The sequence below is a fragment of the Anolis sagrei genome, chromosome 2 (genome assembly GCF_037176765.1).
Source record: "Anolis sagrei isolate rAnoSag1 chromosome 2, rAnoSag1.mat, whole genome shotgun sequence".
In the NCBI taxonomy this organism is placed as follows: Eukaryota; Metazoa; Chordata; class Lepidosauria; order Squamata; family Dactyloidae; genus Anolis; species Anolis sagrei.
Genome location: NC_090022.1, coordinates 278,798,936 through 278,821,055, shown reverse-complemented (window position 1 = coordinate 278,821,055; position 22,120 = coordinate 278,798,936). Strand labels below are relative to the sequence as shown.

The 22,120-nt window shown below is 41.5% G+C and overlaps 1 protein-coding gene across 1 annotated transcript in view; it reads left to right on the top strand.

Annotated features, from left to right (window-relative positions):
* The window catches only part of WDR70 (WD repeat domain 70), a 130,287-nt gene extending 114,430 nt beyond the window's left edge, over positions 1–15,857 (top strand). The window contains exons 15-18 of the mRNA XM_060761407.2: positions 1,728–1,807; positions 4,327–4,443; positions 4,667–4,829; positions 15,237–15,857. Of these exons, the coding sequence (XP_060617390.2) occupies positions 1,728–1,807; positions 4,327–4,443; positions 4,667–4,829; positions 15,237–15,324 (448 nt within the window). The 3' untranslated portion in view covers positions 15,325–15,857. The remainder of the gene's footprint in view (positions 1–1,727; positions 1,808–4,326; positions 4,444–4,666; positions 4,830–15,236) is intronic.
* Positions 15,858–22,120: the final 6,263 nt, after the last annotated feature.

Genomic DNA, 22,120 nt, shown 5'->3' with positions numbered 1-22,120 from the left:
CCTTGGAATTAGATGGAAAGGAGTAGTAGAGTTGTGTGTCATCCGCATAAAGATGGCACCCAACTCCAAAACCCCGGATGACCTCTCCCAGCGGTTTCATGTAGATGTTGAAAAGCATGGGAGACAGAATAGAGCCTTGCGGGACCCCACAGGTCAAGGGCCAGGGGTCCGAGCAGGCATCTCCCAGCTTCACCATCTGGGTTCGTCCCTCCAGGAAGGACCGGAGCCACGACAGAACCGTGCCCCCAAGGCCCATCCCAGAGAGACGACCCAGAAGGATACCATGATCGATGGTATCGAAAGCTGCTGAGATGTCCAAGAGAACCAGTAGAGTCACACTCCCCCTGTCCAGCTCTCTGCGGAGGTCATCCACCAAGGCGACCAAGGCTGTCTCGGTGCCATGACCAGGCCTGAAACCAGACTGTGACCGATCTAGGTAGTTGGTATCGTCTAAGAAGCTCTGGAGCTGGGAGGCGACCACCCGCTCCAGCACCTTACCCAAAAAAGGGAGGTTGGAGATTGGCCTGTAATTGCTCAGCACCATGGAGTCAAGGGAAACCTTTTTGAGGAGTGGACGAACCACAGCCTGTTTCAAATTAGATGGAAAAATCCCTTGCTCCAACGATGCGTTGATAATCAGTACAAACCAATCAACCAGCCCCTCCCTGGCTGATTTAATGAGCCAAGATGGGCACGGGTCTGATGGGAACTGTAGTTTCATATATGTGGCAGGCATGTTGCGGAAGCCTACACTGTAATGTTATGCTCCTTAAAAACACGCACATGATAGTTTATGGTGTTTCACATATTTGTAGGAGGTTAATATTTATTTATTTATTTATTTATTTATTTATTTGCATTATTTCTACCCCGCTCATATCAGCCCGAAGGCGACTCAGAGCAGCGTACAGAATCGGCACAATTTGATGCCATAAAAATACATACATTGATAAACAAAAAAGAACCATTATAGTGCAATTAGACATAAGACAGTGCATAATAACAATATTAAAAACTAAAAACTATATCCTCTCATTCAAGTCCTTATCTGTTCTATCGTCTTGGGCCGTTCCTGGGTCATTTTCCAATTCAAGTTTGTCTATTTATTCGGAGGTTCCAAATGCTTGCTCAAAGAGCTAGGTTTTTACTCTTTTCCGAAAGGTCAGGAGAGAAAGGGCTAATCTAATATCCCTAGGCAGGGAGTTCCACACCCAAGGGGCCACCACAGAGAAGGCGCTGTCTCTCGTCCCCGCCAGACATGTTTGCGAAGCAGGCAGGATCGAGAGCAGGGCCTCCTCGGAAAATGTCAAATTCCTGGAGGGTTCGTAAGAAGAGATGCGTTCGGATAGATAACCTGGCCCAGCACCGTTTAGGGCTTTATAGGCTAAAGCCAGCACTTTGAATTGAGCCCGGTAGCAAACTGGCAGCCAGTGGAGCTGGTTCAGCAGGGGAGTTGTATGCTCCCTGAGCGCCGCTCCTGTTAGTAACCCGGCTGCTGCATGTTGGACCATTTGGAGCTTCCGGGCCGTCTTCAAAGGCAACCCCACGTAGAGCGCGTTGCAGTAATCTATACGGGATGTAACCAGAGCGTGGACTACCCATGAACACAGTAGAAACTTGCTTGCAAGTAAATGTGCAGAGGATCACACTGAAACATTGGTTTTCTAATGGTTTTCTGGAAAATCTTATTTTGACCTGGTTCTTTTTATTTTCTTAATATTTTCCAGGGGAGCAAAATTATGTGTTGTAAAGACAAAAAGAAAAGAGAGACAAGCAGAGACACTCACACAGGATTATATTATCACACGTAAGTAATTTTTACTTTTTTTTAAATACAGACTATTATCCCCCTGTAGGTGGAAAGGCCTATTTTAAACAGCTGAGTCCTTGGAAGGGGCAAAGGGAGACTTAATTCGCCCCTTCTAAAAACCAATATTTTAGATCTTTTATAGGACGCTCTGCTCCTGTAGTTCTCACTACAAGATGAAAAAGAGAACCAACCCATTCTCATTGTGTTTGTGATTATGGTTAAGGATCTCAATTCCTAACTAGATAAAAGCTTATTTTAGAAAATCATAAAATGTTTCATCCCTCAAGACAGTCATAAACTATAGGATGGTGGTGAAAAACAGTTGGTACCAAGGTCTAATGCAGGCCACCAAGGTTCCTAATATAATCTATCACACTTTCCCATGTTACCCTGTCCCCTTCAGTAAATCCTACTTCACGGAGAGCAGAATGAAGCCAGACAACACTTATATAATCATAGAATCATTGAGTTGGAAGAGACCTCATGGGCCATCCAGAGACCTCATGAGCCATTTGCATCCAGGAAGGGAGTGAAGCGTTGTCTCCAGCTCTTTGGAATAAAATTAAGCCTCTAGCTGAAAATTTGCCCAATAGGACTAGTTCCATCTACTGGCTCAGTTACATCAATAATTTGTCTGTACACCAGCCTGTTTGATCTGTAGGATGGCATGGTATCTCCTTGGCAAAAATGGAATTTCCCACATGTATTGTGGGACATTTGCAAATATTGGGTAGGCTATTGCTACAGACCATTCTACATATAAATATGGCATGTCATCTTCACAACATGAATCACAAGATTTAATAATTCAGGATTCCTAACATATAAATAACAAGGATGGAGTATTTGGGATCCATAAAACAGTGAGAGAACAGACTACAATAACACCCCTGCAACCCTTTTCAACTTCACCAGTTACGATACAAATGGTTTTCTGACTTCAGTTTCTCTGGGAGGAAATAGGGGCTATCAGTGTACAGCAACCTCATTCTTAGTGGCACTTAAAATAACCTTGTTGCCTCTCAAGTGAAGTAGATCATAAGTGGGATCGCAGTTTGCATTCTGTGACAGCAGCTTTAAGATGCAATGTTTTCCCTTGAGGGGATTAAGTGTTACTTTTAGAAAATGAGGCGTATTACTTAGATGGCATTTCTTCAAGAAGGCTTGCCTCCATGTATGGGAACAGGTTGTTTTAATTACTTCAGATGTTTTATGCAAAACTGTATAGCATACAGCTTGCCAAGATAAGATTGACTCTTCGTGTTTCTTGTAACATTCAAGATGTAAGAAATAACTCCAACTAGAGGGTGCTTTATTTATGCTAATAAATAAATCAACATCTACAAGATGGGTTAGTTTGAATCTACATGCAACATTTCTTTATCGCCTTTGTGGTCACACATAACTATGATGAGCATGGCTTCAAGTTTGGAAATTATGGTGACCTGTGAGTGCTTAGTTTTAGGAACAATGATAGTAGCAGGTTGTTCTTTACCACCCAAGCCATGCTTGATTCCAGGATATTTTAAATAGCTTGTTATCTCTATTTTAATACACTGAAGTGACGAAAATTAAATATGATTTAAACATAATTTCCTAAACCAGTCTAATCTTGTTAGATGAAGGGAACGCTGTGTGGATGTGCAGTATATTGGCTTTACTAAGGCCTTTGACAAGGTCCCCCATGATATTCTTGCAAACAAGCTGGTCAAATGTGGGCTAAACAATGCAACTATTAGATTGTTTTGTAATTGGTTTCTCAGCCAAACTCAAGGGTTGCTCAAAAATGGCTCCTTTCATTCTAAAGAAAGTGACCAGTAGGTGTCACAAAGTTCTGTCTTGGGCCCATTGCTATTCAGCATCTTTATCATGACTTGGGTGATGGAATAGAGGGCATGCTTAATCATATTTGCAGATGGCACCAAATTAGAAGAGGCCACGAATACCCCAGAGGATGGGATCAGAATCCAAAATGACCTTAACAAATAGAGAGCTGTGTCAAAATTAACAACGATTTTTGACAGGGAAAAATATAAGGTACTACACTTAGGTTAAAAAAAAAGAAGAAAAGAAGCGATATAGGATAGGCGACGCCTAGCTCGACAGCAGTACATGTAAAAAGAGATCAAGGGAGACCATGAACTGTTTGTGAGTCAATACAGTGTTGCAGCAATTGAAAAAGTCAATATGATTCTAGGAGCATAGTATCTAGATCAAGGGAAGTAATAGTCCTACTCTATTCTGCTTTGGTCAGATTTCAGCTACAATAATGTGTCGATTTTCGGGCACAACCATTCAGGAAAGCTATTGACAAGCGGGAACATGTCAAGAGGAGGAATAATGAAAGATCTGGATGCCATGCTCTATGAGGATTGGCTTTACATCCAGAAAAACTCCTCCAAGTACCTGCCAAGCCCGATAAGTTTGCACATTCTATCATTGGTGTGAATATTAAACCATGCTAGTATTTCAGTCCTCCATTTATGTTTTTAAATACTGTTTTTTCCCTTTTTCAGCACATGCACTTCCAATGTTTCGTGAGCCACGCCAACGAAGTACAAGAAAGCAGCTGGAAAAGGATAGATTGGATCCAATGAAATCTCATAAACCTGAACCTCCAGTTGCAGGACCAGGTAATCATTTGTTTTTAAGCTGCGGTAAGCAAAACATTACTGCAAGATTAAAGTTTGAATCCATCCTGAAAAAGCAAGTTTAAAGCAAGGTTTGGACCTGCTTTTGTATTGGAACAATGGTGTTTGTTTGTGTGAATGCAGTTTTATATGTTTTCTTTCTGACCTTTGACTCCTCAATTTATTCTTACCACCTTACACATCTGTTCATCTTCTCCTATATTAGGTCGTGGTGGCCGTGTTGGAACTCATGGCGGTACTCTGTCTTCATACATAGTCAAGAATATTGCACTGGATAAAACTGATGATAGCAACCCTCGGGAGGCCATTTTACGACATGCAAAGGAAGCAGAGGAGAACCCATACTGGGTTGCTCCAGCGTATTCCAAGTAAGGAAACTTTCTTAAGAGGCAGTGGGAGAAACCCATATGTATTATGTCTGTAAAGCCCTGGTGAACTTGAATATAAGCAGGAGACGTATTTAACAACACTATACTCTGCCCTTTTTTGGATCATTGCCACTAATGTAGAAAACTGATAGGATGTCAGCAGTTCCTTTCCTTTTTTTTTAAAGGAAACTAAGTTTGCCACATACTAGAATGACACATGAGTTAGTTAAAATTAGAACTAAAAAAAACTTTCTTAGGATTAAGAAATCCTGTTGTGTTGTGGTCTTTCAATATTTAATTGAAGTATTTAATTTGATTTTAAAATAAACTTCAAAAAAATCTGGTACATTTTTTCAACAGATGTTAGTATGTTAATGTTTTTCTGAAGTATCCACAAACCAGGACACAAACCACAAATACGGTTTGTATAATAGGGCGAATGAACAATGACACAGATTTGCTGCACATAAATAATATTCACCATCTATAAAAAGTAAAGCAATATCTTTGTTGAAAGAAATGTTTTTACATTGTCGGCTTTCTGCAAGGATAGGCTTTGCTCACTGTTACACAATTCTGAGTGCATTGATAGTTCTATATGAAGAAATGATAGGTGCTGGTGTTTACTCTGAAACTCCTCTGTCTATGGTGCCCCTTTAGATTTCGGTCCCCCTCGATGGACTGTCACCTTGTCGTGGTGAGGGGGCTTGCGTGTTCCGATGAACCTGTGGGCACAACAACTGGAGTCGTGCACTCCCAGGAGTGGCCGCGGGGGAGGTCCCAGACCAAGCACAGTCCGAAGACCCAAAGACCTCAACGGCGGAGCAGGCGGAGGATAACATGGCACATGTTACAACGGCTGCGAAGGCGGAAGAAGGCTGCAACAGACTGAGAAGCCATGGTCATTGTGTTAAACTACATCACCAGTGGAACCTCATCTGTGAAGACTGTGTGTTGTTCAGTTGTGCACTGACCTCCACACATTAAAAAAACCCACGCACAGGCGTCTTCCAAAGAAAATAAAAACCAAGCAACCAAAGTCCCATGGCGATCAGCGAGTGGCGACGGGGCAGGACTGTGAAATCTGGAAGCCCCTAGTCACAGACTGGCACATGGGCGGTGCGTACGGACTCAGTCGCTCTACCTCAAGGTCCGAGGCAGTTGAGTAGTTCGGCAGCTGTATCCGCGACTGAGCAGCCCTTTTTAGGACCCACTCTGCTCACCCCACACGGGGAGGGGGCTAGAAAAGGTGCCCTAAACATAGTCTGCCTCACTTATCCCTGACTGGACTGCCGCGTCCAGTGGGGTCACCACCCTGCGGCCAAAAAAGGAAAATGAACTTCGGTACGTGGAACGTACGGACTCTGATGGACAACAGTGACAGTGAACGCCCCGAACGCAGAACTGCCATCATCGCAAGGGAGCTGGGACGCTTCAACATCGACATAGCAGCCCTTCAGGAGACCCGGAGAGCAGGAGAGGGACAGCTGAAGGAAGAAAAAGGAGGCTACACCTTCTTCTGGAAGGGACTGCCCGAAAAAGACCAAAGAATGCACGGAGTTGGCTTTGCCATCAGGAATGATCTGGTGAAACATCTGTCCGAAGCACCCACTGGCATCAACGAACGACTCTCAACCCTCCGAATCGATCTTGCCAAAAACCAACGGGCAACCATCATAAGTGCCTATGCACCAACACTAGATGCTGACGAAGACATCAAGGAGAAATTCTACTGTCAGCTGGACACCGTCCTATCAGGGATACCTAAGGAGGACAAAATCATTCTCCTGGGGGACTTCAATGCAAGAGTCGGGCGAGACTTCGACCTGTGGCAGGGACCATCGGAAAAGACGGGGTTGGAAACAGCAACTCGAATGGCATCCTGCTTCTCACCAAATGTGCGGAGCACAACCTTGTCATCACCAACACGCTCTTCCGCCAGAAAAACAAGTTCAAGACATCATGGAAGCACCCCCGGTCAAAGCACTGGCACCTCTTAGACTATGTAATCACACGTGCCAGAGACCGGCGTGACGTACTCCTCACAAGAGCCATGACAGGTGCTGACGACTGCTGGACCGACCACAGGCTAATCCGATCCACGATGGCTATCAAGATCGCCCCCAAGCGCAGACTCCAAGGAAGAAAGACAAGGCGCAAAATGAACACCCAAGCCCTTCAGGAGCCCTCCAGGCGAGCCCATCTCCAAACAGCACTCAAGGACCATCTACCCACAGTACACCCCGAAAATGTTGAGGAACATTGGAACAAACTGAAGACCTCCATCATCCAAGCCTGCGAAGAATCTATTGGATACCAAGCCAAGAAACATCAAGACTGGTTTGACGAAAATGACATCGAGATCCAACAGCTAATCGGCAAGAAAAGGAAAGCCTTCCAAACATGGCAGAGAGACATCAACTGTGCTGCTAAGAAAAAGATCTACGCCAGTGCAAAAGCTGAGGTCCAAAGAAGGACAAGAGAACTCAAGAACATCTGGTGGACAAAGAAGGCTGAAGAAATCCAACACCTGGCAGATACCCATAATGCTCAAGGATTTTTCAAAGCCACAAAGGTCATCTATGGGCCAAGAAACCATGGCATACAGCCTCTACGCTCATCAGACGGAACCAAACTCCTGAAGGACCAAAACGCAATTGCACTACGTTGGAAAGAACACTACCAAAGCCTCCTAAACCGCAGCTCCAGTGTGGCCGAAGAGGTCCTCTCACAAATCCCGCAACAACAAACCAGGGATGAGCTTGCAGCACTGCCTAGTTTGGAAGAAGTCAGCAATGCCATCAGCCAACAAAAGAACAACAAAGCCAGCGGACCGGATGGGATCCCTGCTGAAATCTTTAAAGAGGGAGGACCTGCGCTGACACACCAACTCCACCAGCTCATAGAAAAAGTGTGGGTGACTGAGAAAATCCCAGCAGACTTCAAGGATGCCACCATCATCACCCTCTTCAAAAAAGGGGAAAGAACAGACTGCGGAAACTATCGAGGTATCTCCCTTCTAACCTCTGCTGGGAAAATCCTCGCAAGAATCCTTGCAAACCGCCTTCTGCCCCTCTCAGAAGACACCCTCCCAGAATCCCAGAACGGCTTCCGCCCCTCCAGAGGAACTGTGGACATGATCTTCACTGCACGACAGCTCCAAGAAAAATGCAGGGAACAAAACCAACCTCTGTACATGGCATTCATCGACCTTGCAAAGGCATTTGACACAGTGAATCGCAGCGCTCTCTGGACCATCCTCCAAAAAATCGGGTGCCCAAGCAAATTTGTGAACATCCTGCGGCTCCTCCATGATGACATGATGGCAACAGTCTTGGACAGCAATGGCTCCCAAAGTGACCCATTTAAGGTGGAATCGGGTGTCAAACAGGGATGTGTTATTGTCCCAACTTTATTCTCCATCTTCATCGCCATGATACTTCACCTTGTTGATGGGAAGCTTCCCACCGGAGTGGAAATCATCTATCGGACAGACGGCAAGCTATTTAACCTCAGCAGACTGAAAGCCAAAACCAAGGTCACAACAACATCTGTTATAGAACTCCAGTATGCTGATGACAATGTCGTCTGTGCGCATTCAGAAGAAGATCTACAAGCCACTCTCAACACCTTTGCAGAAGCATACACAAAGCTTGGCCTGTCACTGAACATCGAGAAAACCAAAGTGCTGTTCCAGCAGTCACCAGCCATCCCCTCTCCAATGCCAGAGATACAGCTTAATGGTGTAACATTAGAAAATGTCGACCATTTCCGCTACCTTGGCAGCCACCTCTCCACCAAAGTCAACATCGACGCCGAAACACAACACCGCCTGAGCTCTGCAAGTGCAGCATTTTCCCGAATGAAGCAGAGAGTGTTTGAGGACCGGGACATCCGTAGGGATACTAAGGTGCTTGTCTATAAAGCTATTGTCCTCCCAACCCTGCTATATGCCTGTGAGACATGGACTGTCTACAGACGTCACATGCAGCTCCTGGAACGATTCCATCAGCGCTGCCTCCGGAAAATCCTGCAAATCTCCTGGGAAGACAAGCGGACAAACGTCAGCGTGCTGGAGGAAGCAAAGACCACCAGCATTGAAGCGATGGTCCTCCAACATCAACTCCGCTGGACAGGCCACGTTGTCCGGATGCCTGACCACCGTCTCCCAAAGCAGTTGCTCTACTCCGAACTCAAGAACGGAAAACGGAATGTTGGTGGGCAGGAAAAGAGATTTAAAGATGGGCTCAAAGCCAACCTTAAAAACTCTGGCATAGACACTGAGAACTGGGAGGCCCTGGCCCTTGAGCGCTCCAGCTGGAGGTCAGCTGTGACCAGCAGTGCTGCAGAATTCGAGGAGGCACGAGTGGAGGGTGAAAGAGAGAAACGTGCCAGGAGGAAGGCGCGTCAAGCCAACCCCGACCGGGACCGCCTTCCACCTGGAAACCAATGCCCTCACTGCGGAAGAAGATGCAGAGCAAGAATAGGGCTCCACAGCCACATGCGGACCCACAAGGAAACCCATGATGGAAGACCATCTTACTCGTCCAACGAGGGATCGCCTAAGTAAGTAAGTAAGTAAGTAAGTTAGATTTCGGTACATCTGTGACAGAGTCACTTTTTCTTGTGTTCATTTCCCAGCACTGCTATAATGTTTAAAAACCTGTCAGCATATGCCTAACTAGCCTTGCTTGCTTGGGACGATGAGAGCTTTAGCCCAAAACATCTGGAAAGCACCAGGTTGGAGAAGGTTGCACCAGATCAGGGAGAGTGATCTTTGCCATGTGCTGTTTTACTCAGCTGATACCAGAGAGAATATTTCAGTAATTTGAGTTTACACAGCTGTTCTTGCCCACCTATATTTGGAGTTTAACTTTTCAGCATTTGCAACGATGGTGTGGTTGGACCCTTTGTGTGTTAACCTGGGAGTAAGCCTCATTGAACTCAGTGGAGTTTGCACATGAATTAAAACGGGCAACACAGATTGAGGAGCACTCACAAAATCCACAGAAAAAGCTGGAAATACTTCTCAAGATGTCTTAAAAATTCTTATTTTATTGGTTAGGAAGATCAACACACTTTGATAAGTGTATGTTTAGGAGCTATTAGAAATCTGACTTCAAAAATTCTCTGGTTCAGAGAATGGTTGAAATTAAGAATCTAAATGCCTCTTGTGGAAAACCTTAAGAGCACACACAGGCCAAAATACTTTGGACTTTTCAACTAATAAAATAGCTATTTTTTTTTAGCATCTTGAGACATGTCTCCAGTTTCTTCTGCAGACTGTCATTAAAACACTGAAAGGCCATTTGAGTGACCAATGGTACTGTCATTCATTCATGTATACACACACACACACACACCAACTTTTACCCAACCTTGGAACAGAAACCAATAAAACTTCACATCACCGAATGTCATTTCCACTATATTTCTATCGTCCATATTTGTGACATACAGTTGTGCTTTAAACAGTATTTCTCAAAATTTAGTGAAAGCAGTGAAATAGTTCAGTGTAGCTGCCTTTTCTTTAGGAAGAGATAAAATGTATCAAATGTTTCCTTTTCTTTTCATTAAGATGCAACTTTCCCTTTTTAAGCAACCAGTATTACAATATATAATGTTTCCTTTTCTTTTCAATAAGATGCAACTTTCCCTTTTTAAGCAACCGGTATTACAATATATTCCATCACACTAGTAATGATCGGGGGTGAGTGGTTAACCCAGTAACCTCATTGATTAAGTATTAGGTGTCATCCCTGATACCTGCAGTGTAATGAACAAGCACATTTGAAATGCAGAAGACTCATAGTGTTGAATGGGCTCTTCACCTTGCACCAGACTAAAAGTGGGCAGGAGGCAAATTCCTGTTCATACATGCATGAGATGAGACTAGTTGGGAAGGGGATATTGGGGCAGTAACCAGAAGCATAGTGATGATGCAGTTTCATGTCAGAGAATCAGACTATTGTTGTATGTCATAGATTGTTTTAGAAGGATTCTAATAATACCTCCTCCCAGTTCGAGAATCGCAGACTCTGAGTAATCAAAGTTATTGTATAAATTACATACAGAGAAAGCAAGTTATTTTATATTCTGACTTGCACTTTTCTCCATCGTGGTCTCTATGAAATGCTCACTTATGGTAGTTGATGCATCTGTGCCGCAACTAACATATTTGTGAATTTCACAGATGACCACTTGAAGAAACATGGTTACAGGTTAGCAATCATTTCTTCCTAGTGTTAGCTGGATAAAGTTATTATTATTATTATTATTATTATTATTATTATTATTATTTACCTGCCTCTTCCTATGGGTCGGGGTGGGATACAAAATTGATAAAACAGACAAACAAATACAACACCATTAAAATGCCTAGATCCAAATGCAGACAACAAAGACTGACACCAGTACCAATAAAATGCAGTTTAAAACGCACAGTTTAAAATTGACTGGGTATGTCTGCCTGAAGAGATTGATCCTCAGTTGTATCTTGAATTCTGACAGCTAATTTAGCTGTCAATCTCTTCCGGCAGGTCATTCCACAGTCTTGGGGTGGCTGATGTAAAAGTCCTTGAGGTCATGGTCGCCAGTTGGGTTCTGGCTGGCTGGAGTAATTGTCCCCCAGATGACCTAAGTATCCTAGGGGCAGAGTACACAGGAGAAGGGCAATCCTGAAAGTAACATGGACCCAAAACATAGGAATTTAAAGGTCAAAACTAACATTTTGTCCTTTGCCTGGAAACTGGAACTGCATGTACAGTCTGCTTCTCTTTACCTAATCCCATCACTAATCTCATGTAAGTTTTTGCTTTCTTTGAATGGATTATATCAAGTGAAAAATAAGAGTAGTGGTCAATTGTCAATGAAGAAAGCTATGACTTTGAAATTATAAATAAAGTATTTATGCTGGTTTGTCTGATACAGTTTTGTGTAGCACTATCCACCCATCCTATCTGTGCTGTGGCTGCGAGTATCATTGGTAGAGACATCAGAAATCAGGTTGCTTTATTGATGTATGAGATAATTGGCCCATCCATTTGAAATAGTTCTTGGGATTTAGAATCGACAAAAAGCTAGCAAAGATTACATACCTTTTGCCCTTAACAAGGGAAGGGAGATAATAACACCAGCTTTTGTAACTACAAAGACTTCATCCTCCGGACAGAAGCCTGCTTTCATGCCTGAAATGACCTTGCAGTTTGCAGACAAAGATAATTTGTAATTTGGGCTCTAGATGTCAAGTTGCTCCAGTGATTTTTCTTCCCTTTTAATCACAGCACTTAGAAGCTAGTTTGTTTGAAAGCCCCAATAGGCAAGTTCAGGTTGCAGTCCTTATCAAATTTGTTTAGCAAAAGCAATTCTTAAGGGGAAGTTGCCCTTTTATCCCTGGCTTTTACAAGCCGAGCAGAATATGCCAAAAATAGCTGTAATCCGACATAGTACTTTTTGTCCTTCTAATATAAAAATATTGTTATTCATAGACAAAACTATGCTGCCTTGTCTTTTATAAATCACATGCTAATTGTTGCTCAGCACACAGCCGTTTTATTGCAAGTACTTTATGGTTTCTCTAGCACTGCTTAGAGTTTTGTAATCACCAATTTCTAAGCAAAGCTTTTAGAAGAAAATTGGCTAAGAATGGACTGAAATGGAAAATGTCCCTAGAAGTGAACACAGAAGTAACTCGCTGAACATGTTTTAGTACAGATTTGTAATGTCCAAGGAGTAATTGATTTAAACTTCACATTATATACAGGTGACATCTTGGTCGAATTTCCAATATGTAGGCCATCTGTGCTTGATCCACTACATGTTCATATGAAAATAATTATCATGATAGTGTGCAGTCACATTTTTCTAATGGAGATTTTCTTCATGCATCATCTGAACCACAAGCCACGTCTCTGTTTTTGTATTCTGGCAGCTGTCAAAATAGTGTACTAGAACTTTATTAACAAATATCATGGGATGCATGCATTTTTTTCAAAATATGTATTTCCATCAGTCATCTTTGCAGCTGAAAACTAAGTGATATTCACCATATTTGGAGAAGAAATTAATTATTCAACCAAGAGTGTAACTCAGCAGGATGATGTGCAGAGGGATCTTATATTATCTTTGAGAGTAATTGAGGGGAAAAGGTAGTAGCATCATCTCTTGTAGACTGGGTCTACTTCACCAGATGAATAGAGTGAAGTTCCTGTGGAAAGACATTTATATCAGTTAATGGCAGTGTATATGTTTGTGAATACTAATAGAAATAGAAAACCTGTGGGTGAGAATAATAATAATAATAATAATAATAATAAATGTTATTTGTACCCCGCCACCATGTCCCCTAAGGGACTCGGAGTGAGTAACAAAGCACAGCAAAGTGTCAGACATAAACAATGCATAGACCAAAAATGATAAAAAAAAACATAGAATTACAATAATTTTAACTATGGTTGTTGGAAGACAATGGTGAAAGAAAAAATGGTGCCTAAAACCAAGATGAATAAAAAAAAAAAGAATAGTGAAGACAATCCTTGGAATATTGCATGGTACTGACTGGGAAACAGAAAAGAAATGTGATTAAAGGATGTTTTGTGAGGCTGGAATGTTAGCTGTTGTTATTATATGTATCGTGTGTGAGTATATCATTGTTCCTGATCAACGTCTTGTCATTGAACTGGACTTTATATCTCCATTTCACTGTTTCTCTTTTCAATTTCTCAGAAGTGTTGTGTTTATGTGTTTGTTTGTTTAAGAACTGTTCTTTTGAGGTCCGAAATGGAATATCCAGCTAGATTTAAATGTTATGAAATAGGTTTTTGTATATTCCCATTCCTAATATCCAATTTATGTCCATGATGACAGGAGGTTTGACTGGATAGTCTTTGCCAATTAGGAGCCAGTGAGACTCTAGAGCAGGGGTGAGCAACTATGGGAGGCTAGGAGACCACCTTAACCCTCTAGGAGACTTCAGGGTGCCATATTCCTGCAAAAAAAAAAAATCCCCTTAAATGTCACCCAATGCCCTCTAGGGAATGTGAGAGGCACGTCATTTTTGCCTTGTCAAAGGCTTTCATGGCCAAAATCACTGAGTTGTTGTAGGTTTTTTGGGCTGTATGGCCATGTTTTAGAAGCATTCTCTCCTGATATTTTGCCTGCATCTATGGCAGGTATCCACACAACCTCTGAGGGTGCTTGCCATAGATGCAGGTGAAATGTCAGGAGAGAATGTTTCTAGTACATGACCATACAGCCCAAAAAACCTACAACAATAATTTTTTGCCTTGTTTCTAGCGCCACAAACCCATTCTAGGCAAATGAGAGGCCTTGTTCAATACAGGGATTTTTTAAAGAAGGCAATAAAGAAGGAAGCCCAGGGCATGGTGATAGTGCCTCCAGTTGTTTTTGCCTTTTGTGGTGCCATGAGGGCTACAAAAATGTCCCTGTAGGTGTACTTACTTACTTACTTACATGATTCCTCATTGTCCGAGTTTGATGGCCTTCCAAGTTCTTGGAAGACGCCTGTGTGTGAGGTTTTTTTTAATGTGTGGAGGTCAGGGCACAGCCGATTAACATGCAGTCTTCACAGATGGCGTGATTAACACAATGTTGGTAGCTTCTCAATCAGTTGCAGCTTTCTTCTGCCTTCACAACCATTGTAACATGTACCGTTATCTTCTGCCTCATCTGCTGTTGAGGTCTTTGGATTGTGTTTGGTCTAGAACCTCCCCTGCGTTCCCCCTCCCTGGGAGTGCATGACTCCGGTGGTTATGCCCTCAGGTTCATTGGAACACACAAGGTGACAATCCATTGAGTGGATTGCCCACCCCCTTCTCTAGAGATAAACCAAAGATATTCTGGAGCAACTCTTGAATTACCCATAGTCACTCCAACCTATTCCAGAAACCAACAGGAACACCTACTTCATCTAAGGGGTGAATGATGCGATACCACAAAACAGTGGACCAATGGAAGCTAGTCTGCAAGGAGAGGGGGAACTGTCCCACTTCTGATAAGAGTCTTACATCAGTAGAGGGACATCTGTGGTGTATAACCTACTGAAGATCTGTGATTTTAATAACAATTAACTATTCCTCAACAGTTCTTAACTTGTACTGGTATGTCCATACATAATCTGGAGTCTTACCTCAGATGTAGAAACCAGTTGTTATAGCACTACATTTATCCTTCAGTTGTCTTTTATCTTATGGCGTTGATTATTAAACTGTTTCTTTTTTTCTTTTTTTAAGGTTTCTTTTTTTTGGAAGATTTTCTTTATAATTGTATTGCAAATGTTGCATCTGAAAATTTCAAAGTGATAAATGTTCAAATTATTTTGCCTTATTTCAAGGCCAAACATGAATGTGCTCACTTGTGATTTAATCATTATTTTTAATATTTCTTTAGGACCCAGCCAAAAACTGTTTTTGCAGAAGTAGAATCAGATGAAGATGAACCAGATGACAAACCAGAATGGAAAAAACGTAAAATTTGAAGCGCTGGAAGAGACTTACAAAAAACTTGGGACAGAGTTGAATTCTTTTTACTTCAGCAAAAAATACCATATTTCTGCAAGCAGAGTTGTTTTTTATGTATGGGACTATTTCTCCCCATTTAAAAGTTGATAATTTAGCATAAATCGAAGAGAAAATGTTTAGATTAAGTCCCTATTTTGTCAGGGATCTTTTTTCAAAATATCCTAAACTACATCATGCTGAAAACATACTATAAAATGTTTTTAATTCCGATAGGGTTCATGTGAATTTGTGACATAGCCTCATATACTTTTGAGAAAATTGGATAGTTGCAGGTATTGATAATATCAACTGGACCATTTCTAGCTCCATATATGCTTTCGGTATTTTTATGTTGAATAATTTGCTTTCAATCATGTTATTTCACACTTTCATCTATTGTCATTTTTTAATATATGCTTTTAATGCACATTGGGCATTGTACAGAATTCTGTATTTATTTTCAGCTATATAAAAAAAGTGAATATTTCAATATAAACATATAACAAATTTATGATCTTTTTCTAACTATATATGACAGTTTTTTTTTCAGCCAAGTAATTGTTATTTTGTAGTAGAATGCCGTAACATCTTGCTGTTTATGCATTCTTTATCAGTAGGCACATGCCTTTGTCCTTGACTTTGTATATAATTGTAGAGAAAATTAAGCTTTGGAGTGTGTTAATAACTTTCTACCACACAAAAATATCAGATTAACAGCACACTTATTGTTACATGGAAGCAGATGAATGGGCAATGTGCAAGAAAATTGTCTTCAGAGCCTGCTGCTTACCTTTAATTCCAAAGGGGAATAGATCATGGGAAAGTGCCCCTTTGGGGAGATTTTGGTTCTAGCTGTGGGATTCTGGGGGATTCTGTCAAAAAAAAAAGGGAAGTTTTCCAAACTCTGGAAGAGTGCTTATGTGGGCTCTCTTGCTATTCTGATTTAATGAAGCAGTAAAGCCTCCCCACTCCATGGGGACAAAAAAGTGGTGAATAATTTTAGCATAGTAAGTAAAATTTTCAAGGTTCATACTGACGCATTCTGGAGCATATAGCATGCCCCATTTCAGATTAGGAACTATTGGTTTATGCTTGACTCAGCACAACAAATACACAAATGAGAAAATGGGAAACTATTACTAATACTGTACACTTCATTTTTTTCCCCTGAGAGTGGATTTGTAGAATTGATTGGCCACAGCTATCACAAAGAGCTTTATATATGCTGATGACCTTGGCTTAACAAAACTAGCAAAACATTTTGAAACAGTCAAAAACCAACTTCCTAATGCCCTGAAAGATCTCTCCAGCTGCTACAAAGATTACTACCTGAAGCCTAACCCTGCCAAGACACAAGTGTGTGCTTTCCACCTACATCACTGTGAAGTCAATAGGAAATTGAAAGTTTCCTGGGAAGGCCAAGAGCTCGAACACTCCTCCCAATCTAAATGTCTTGGTGTCACCTTAGATCGAACACTAACATTTAGGAAACACTGTATGAACACCAAGCACAACATGCAATAACATCGTGCAGAAACTTACTGGCAGCGCATGGGGTGAACACACAAAATTAGTAAGAACATCAGCCCTGGCCTTGACTTATGCAACTGTTGAGTATGCCTGCCCTTTTTGGCACAAGTCTGCCCACGCGAAACAGGTAAATATAGCACTGAACAAAACATGCAAAATAATCACAGGATGTCTCAAACCTACACCTGTTGATAGACTTTATAAGCTAGCTGGCATTGCCCCTCTCCCCAAATGTGCAGTGGGAAGTTGCTACTAACTGAGAGAAGTAAGGTTGAACACTGTGAAAGCCATCCACTGCATGGTTATCAACCTCCTCCCCACAGACTCAAATCAAGGAAAAGCTTCATGAGAACCACCAGTCCTCTTAATGTTCACCCAGCAACAGCAAGAGTATCCCTCTGGGCACTGAACCAGGAAATCCCAATTGGATGCCCCCCCCCCCCCCAAGGGTATGCCTTCAGGGGCAAACCAAGACTGGGCAACTTGGAAGTCCCTGAACAGATTCAGAAGTGGAGTGGGCAGATCAAAAGACAACCTGGCAAAATGGCACTACCTAGAAGAATCCTCCACCTTGTGCGATTGTGGAACAGAACAAACAACTCTGTACCTGTGTGCTTGTCCACAATGCCCTTCCTCATGCACAGAAGAAGAATTGTTTAAAACTACAGACAATGCAGTCGCTGTTGGTCTAAAATTACTTAGCCATTTGGGCTTTCTATATTTCATCAGTTTTATACTTATTTATGCAATGCTTTTTACACAAAATTAATAAATTTGTTTAGAGCAAGGTGGGTTTCTTTACTTAAATAGTTCTATTCAGTAAAAACACTTGGAGGTCATTTAAGGACTCTCTTTAACTAGATTTGATGTGAAAGAGTGTCATTCAAGTTCCCTAATTATGATTCTTTCTCCTAGAATACTTACCCTTAATTAAATTACTGTAATTAGTGGCTCACCAAGGCCATTTCCTTTTCATTTTTAGATTTAGGATAGTGTTGTTTTTCCCCCCAGAGACCACCTTCTAGCTGGATGAGGATTTAAAAGGCTGTATCACTTAACCCAGCTTTCTTTGTTGAGCTTTGGCAAGCAGGTCTCTTTAAAACCCAGAAAACAGGTTCCCTACAGCTAAAAAGACCTGAAAGATGGGTTCACTAAAAGTTCAAGTTTCCTCTTTATTTATTGATAAAGATCAGCTAGAGTGCAAAAGAAAGGAAAAGTTGCCAGTCAGGCTCCTTCATATGGATCTGTTACCTCTGGTACGCTTAGGTAAGTATTTGATGCTGAAAAGAAGACCCAAAGTCCTCTTCAGGTGTCCTGGAACAAGTATATGGGGCCCCTTTCCATAAGCACATTGTTGGAACATCCCAAACTTGCACTGTATGCATCCACACTTGCTTGTATACTCAGGAACCCAGGGGCCCCAAACTCAATGAGTTTATACATGCTGCAGATGTATGGAGGGTTCATCTGTTTCTTGCTTGATTCACCTTCTCTGCATGAGCCTTGGAAATCCAAAGAGCATTCGGGAGCTGACTTTGCATTTTCAAATTGTGCCTTTTAGGTAAATATAACCTATAGCCAAATGTACTCGGTGCAAAAATGTTGAATGATTCAGCTGTAACTGATCTTCTAAAATGCACGTTTGTATTCAGAGTATGGCCTCTGTATCCACAGCTATGGTATCAACAGTTTTATTTATCCATATATGCATCAGCATTTCCTAGGTCCTTCAGTGTGACTCTATAGTATTCTGGGATCAAAAGTTCTTTATTTCAATAAGGTTCACTATGTGTGCTTTTGTATATCCAAATGAATTCTGAGAGCATAAACCCTTTGATATGAGGGTAGGATTGATTTCAGTTTGATAATTTATTACCACTTCAGAATATTGTATCGAATACTGTATATAATAGAAGTTGTTGGTGTTATCCTATTGGTTATTCCCAGCAAGAGAAGCTCAGTTGACTTGGTTGTTTAATACTGAGTCAACACATAGGCTCCTGCAAAGGATTGTTGCCATGCCACGGAGCTGGAGCTTGAGCGCCTCAATGCCACGAGCGAACCCGTGAAGGAACACCCAAGACGGGAAGGTCATGGCAGAGAGCTCAGACTAAATACAATGCCTGGGGAAGGTAATGGCAACCCACGGCAGTATTCTTGTCATGAAAACTAAATGGATCAGTACAACCAGAAAAAGCTTGGAGAAGATAATGATACTGGGGGGAAAGGAAGGAAAAAGGAAAAGAGGTCAACCAAGGGCAAGATGGATTGATGTTATCCTAGAAGTGACTGGCTTGACCTTGAAGGAGCTGGGGGTGGTGACGGCTGACAGAGAGCTCTGGTGTGGGCTGATCCATGAGGTCACAAAGAGTTGGAAGTGACTGAACAAATAAAAAACACAGGAAACTTGCATTGATTCCATAAGACTACTCTACCTAGAACTATTAGTGAAATTTAGGCCTGAATGTGGCAATTCTGTATTCAAGGCTGTAAATTTATATAGACTAAAAGGTGAACAAGCACTTTAAGTCATAATAATGTAGACTTATACTCTGCTTATTCATCCAAAGCTGAATCTACATGAAGTTATTATTATTATAATATTTATTTATACCCCACTTTATCTCTGCCACAGGAGACTCAAAGTTGCAGTGCAGTTTATTGTGTTTGTGGGTAATAGCAGTCTTACACCTTTTGATCTTATAGCCTGGGTTTCAGGCGCATTGATCCAAGAAGGCGAGACAAGACAGAAGGAAAAGTAGACCAAATTGGACTTGCAAAACATGGAAAAGCTACTTTGCTGAACTAAAACTGCTTGCGTCTCCCAGTAGTCATGCTGGCTAGAGGAATCAGAGCCCAAGAAAATTTCCAAACCGATTCTAATACACAGAAGCAGCCCTTGCACTAATGTGTACAATCTAGGAAAATTAGTCTCTTGCCAATCATAATCTAAATTCTCATGTACCAGTACAGATTAAAGGCCAAATTTTGCACCGAGAGTTTAGGGTAATATTAACCAAGATGTTGGAAACATTCCTGAAACAGGTTACTTCAGTGTGAACAATAAAAGGGAAAACTAGATGGATCGTAAAATATAAATCTGCTTATTGACAAAGTGCTAAGGGGACCATTGGGATGATATAGGAAGTGTTATGCGGTTTAACACTACATTGTCATCATCGTCGTCATCACTCTTGTGCCCCAGATCATTAAAACTAAATAATGAAATTAGCAGATGAAAAGTGAGCACTGTTTATGTCATTATGAGCTGGAGCAAAGAATAAATAAAAAAGGGATGTCTCTGTTATAAATACTGAATAACTCATTTGCAGAAAAAGTAATTTGTTTCTCTCCTAAATGAAATGATTCAGATCATCATTGTCAACCAAGGTTCATTGGCAGACAGCAATTGGTAAATCTGAATGCCTTTAAGAGTCATTTTCCAAAATTAAGGCTTGGTCATCTGAGCCAACCTGCATTAATCCTACCTTTGGTTAATTCTTTTAAGTTAATTTTCTATCCCATCATCTCTGTAACTCGACACACATCATGGTTACATAAACTGGCTAAAATGATTTTCCACTTGTCTCTGGTAATGAAAAACATATATATCCTAAAAAATGTAATCTGGCCCCAACAGCTATATCAGGTAAATCTAAAATTGAGCGTTGGGCAAATTTTGATAACAAAATCGTCTCTCATTTCTGCAGAGGTGCATGCCTATACACATACAGCATAGTATGCAACAAAACAGGCTCAAAAATTCCTTCCAATCCCATATTAAATGAGTTTCCTCATTTCTAGGTCAGTGGTTTTTTATATATATAATGATGTTCAGACATGTGTTACCCATTGTAGAACTTCCTATTGCTTTTTTTTTGAAGTGTGGGTTTTTTCACAGTTGGAAAGGCAATAGATAAACAACTTCGTGGATGTTTTAAACAACATAACAATCATTTTAAAAGGTAGGTCAGATACTTGGCTTACCAAGTGCATTAAAGCTCTGAATAATTTTATGGGAAAATACATTTTAACAAAACAGTCCAGGCCTAGCAATGTTGACTGGCTGGCCTTGAGCTATGGATGCCGACACTATTTGTATTATAAGATTTTTCCATGCCAGCTGTCCCAAAACACCTTGCTTCTAGGTACACACATACACACACCACTTGAGAAGCTAGACATGAACAAATAGGCTGTTCAGAGATGGTAGCTGCCTTCTCCTAATACGGCAAACAATTTTTCATTTCTTACTTGGTGCCTACTATTTAATGGGATTGAAACTACTGATGCTGGTCTAACAGGCATATTTTACCAAGGCAGTGTTTCTGCAGCATATTATGTGAATGAAAACAGAGAATCCATATTGTTGGAGCACCAGATTTACTATTGCGGAGTAAACCTGAATTCCTTTCCTTCGTCTGCCAAGACGCTGGGCATTTCTAGAACACCCTCATATCTTCCACTGTAAAATGGAAATAGCATTGATCCTGCTGAAGTGAGATGCATCCTCTCACTTCTGCAGGAGTCCACCAAGTACCATGCAGCTGTGGACAAGTCTACATAGGGACCACCGAACGCAGCACCCAAACACGAATCAAGGAACATAAAAGGCATTGCAGACTATTGCAACCTGAGAAGTCAGCCATAGCAGAGCACCTGATGAACCAACCAGGACATAGCATATTATTTCATAACACAGAAATGCTGGACCACTCTCACAACCATCATGTCAGACTACACAGAGAAGCCACTGAAATCCACAAAGATGTGGACAATTTCAACAGAAAGGAAGAAATGATGAAAATGAACAAAATCTGGCTACCAGTATTTAAAAAATCCTCTAAAATCAGGTCAGCAAGAGCAACATTAAAAAAGCAAGGGAATTCCAGACCAGAATCAATAAAGGCCAGCTAACACCTCCCAACAAAGGATTTCCACAGGGAGCCACTATCCAGGCGTTTAAGCAGCAAGCCCATTAAATGCTAATCAGGGTGGCCAATAGCTTCAAGCAGAAAAGCGTTCTTTCTCCCACCCTGGACATGATTCCACAGATACATAAACCTCACTTGCCTAGTTTCCAACAGTTCCCTCAACCTCGGAGGATGCCTGCCATAGATGTGGGTGAAACATTAGGAGAAAATGCTTCTGGAACATGGCCAGACAGCCCAGAAAATTCACAGCAACTCAGTGATTCTGGCCATGAAAGCCTTCAACAACAGGATTGATCTGCATCACAAAGTT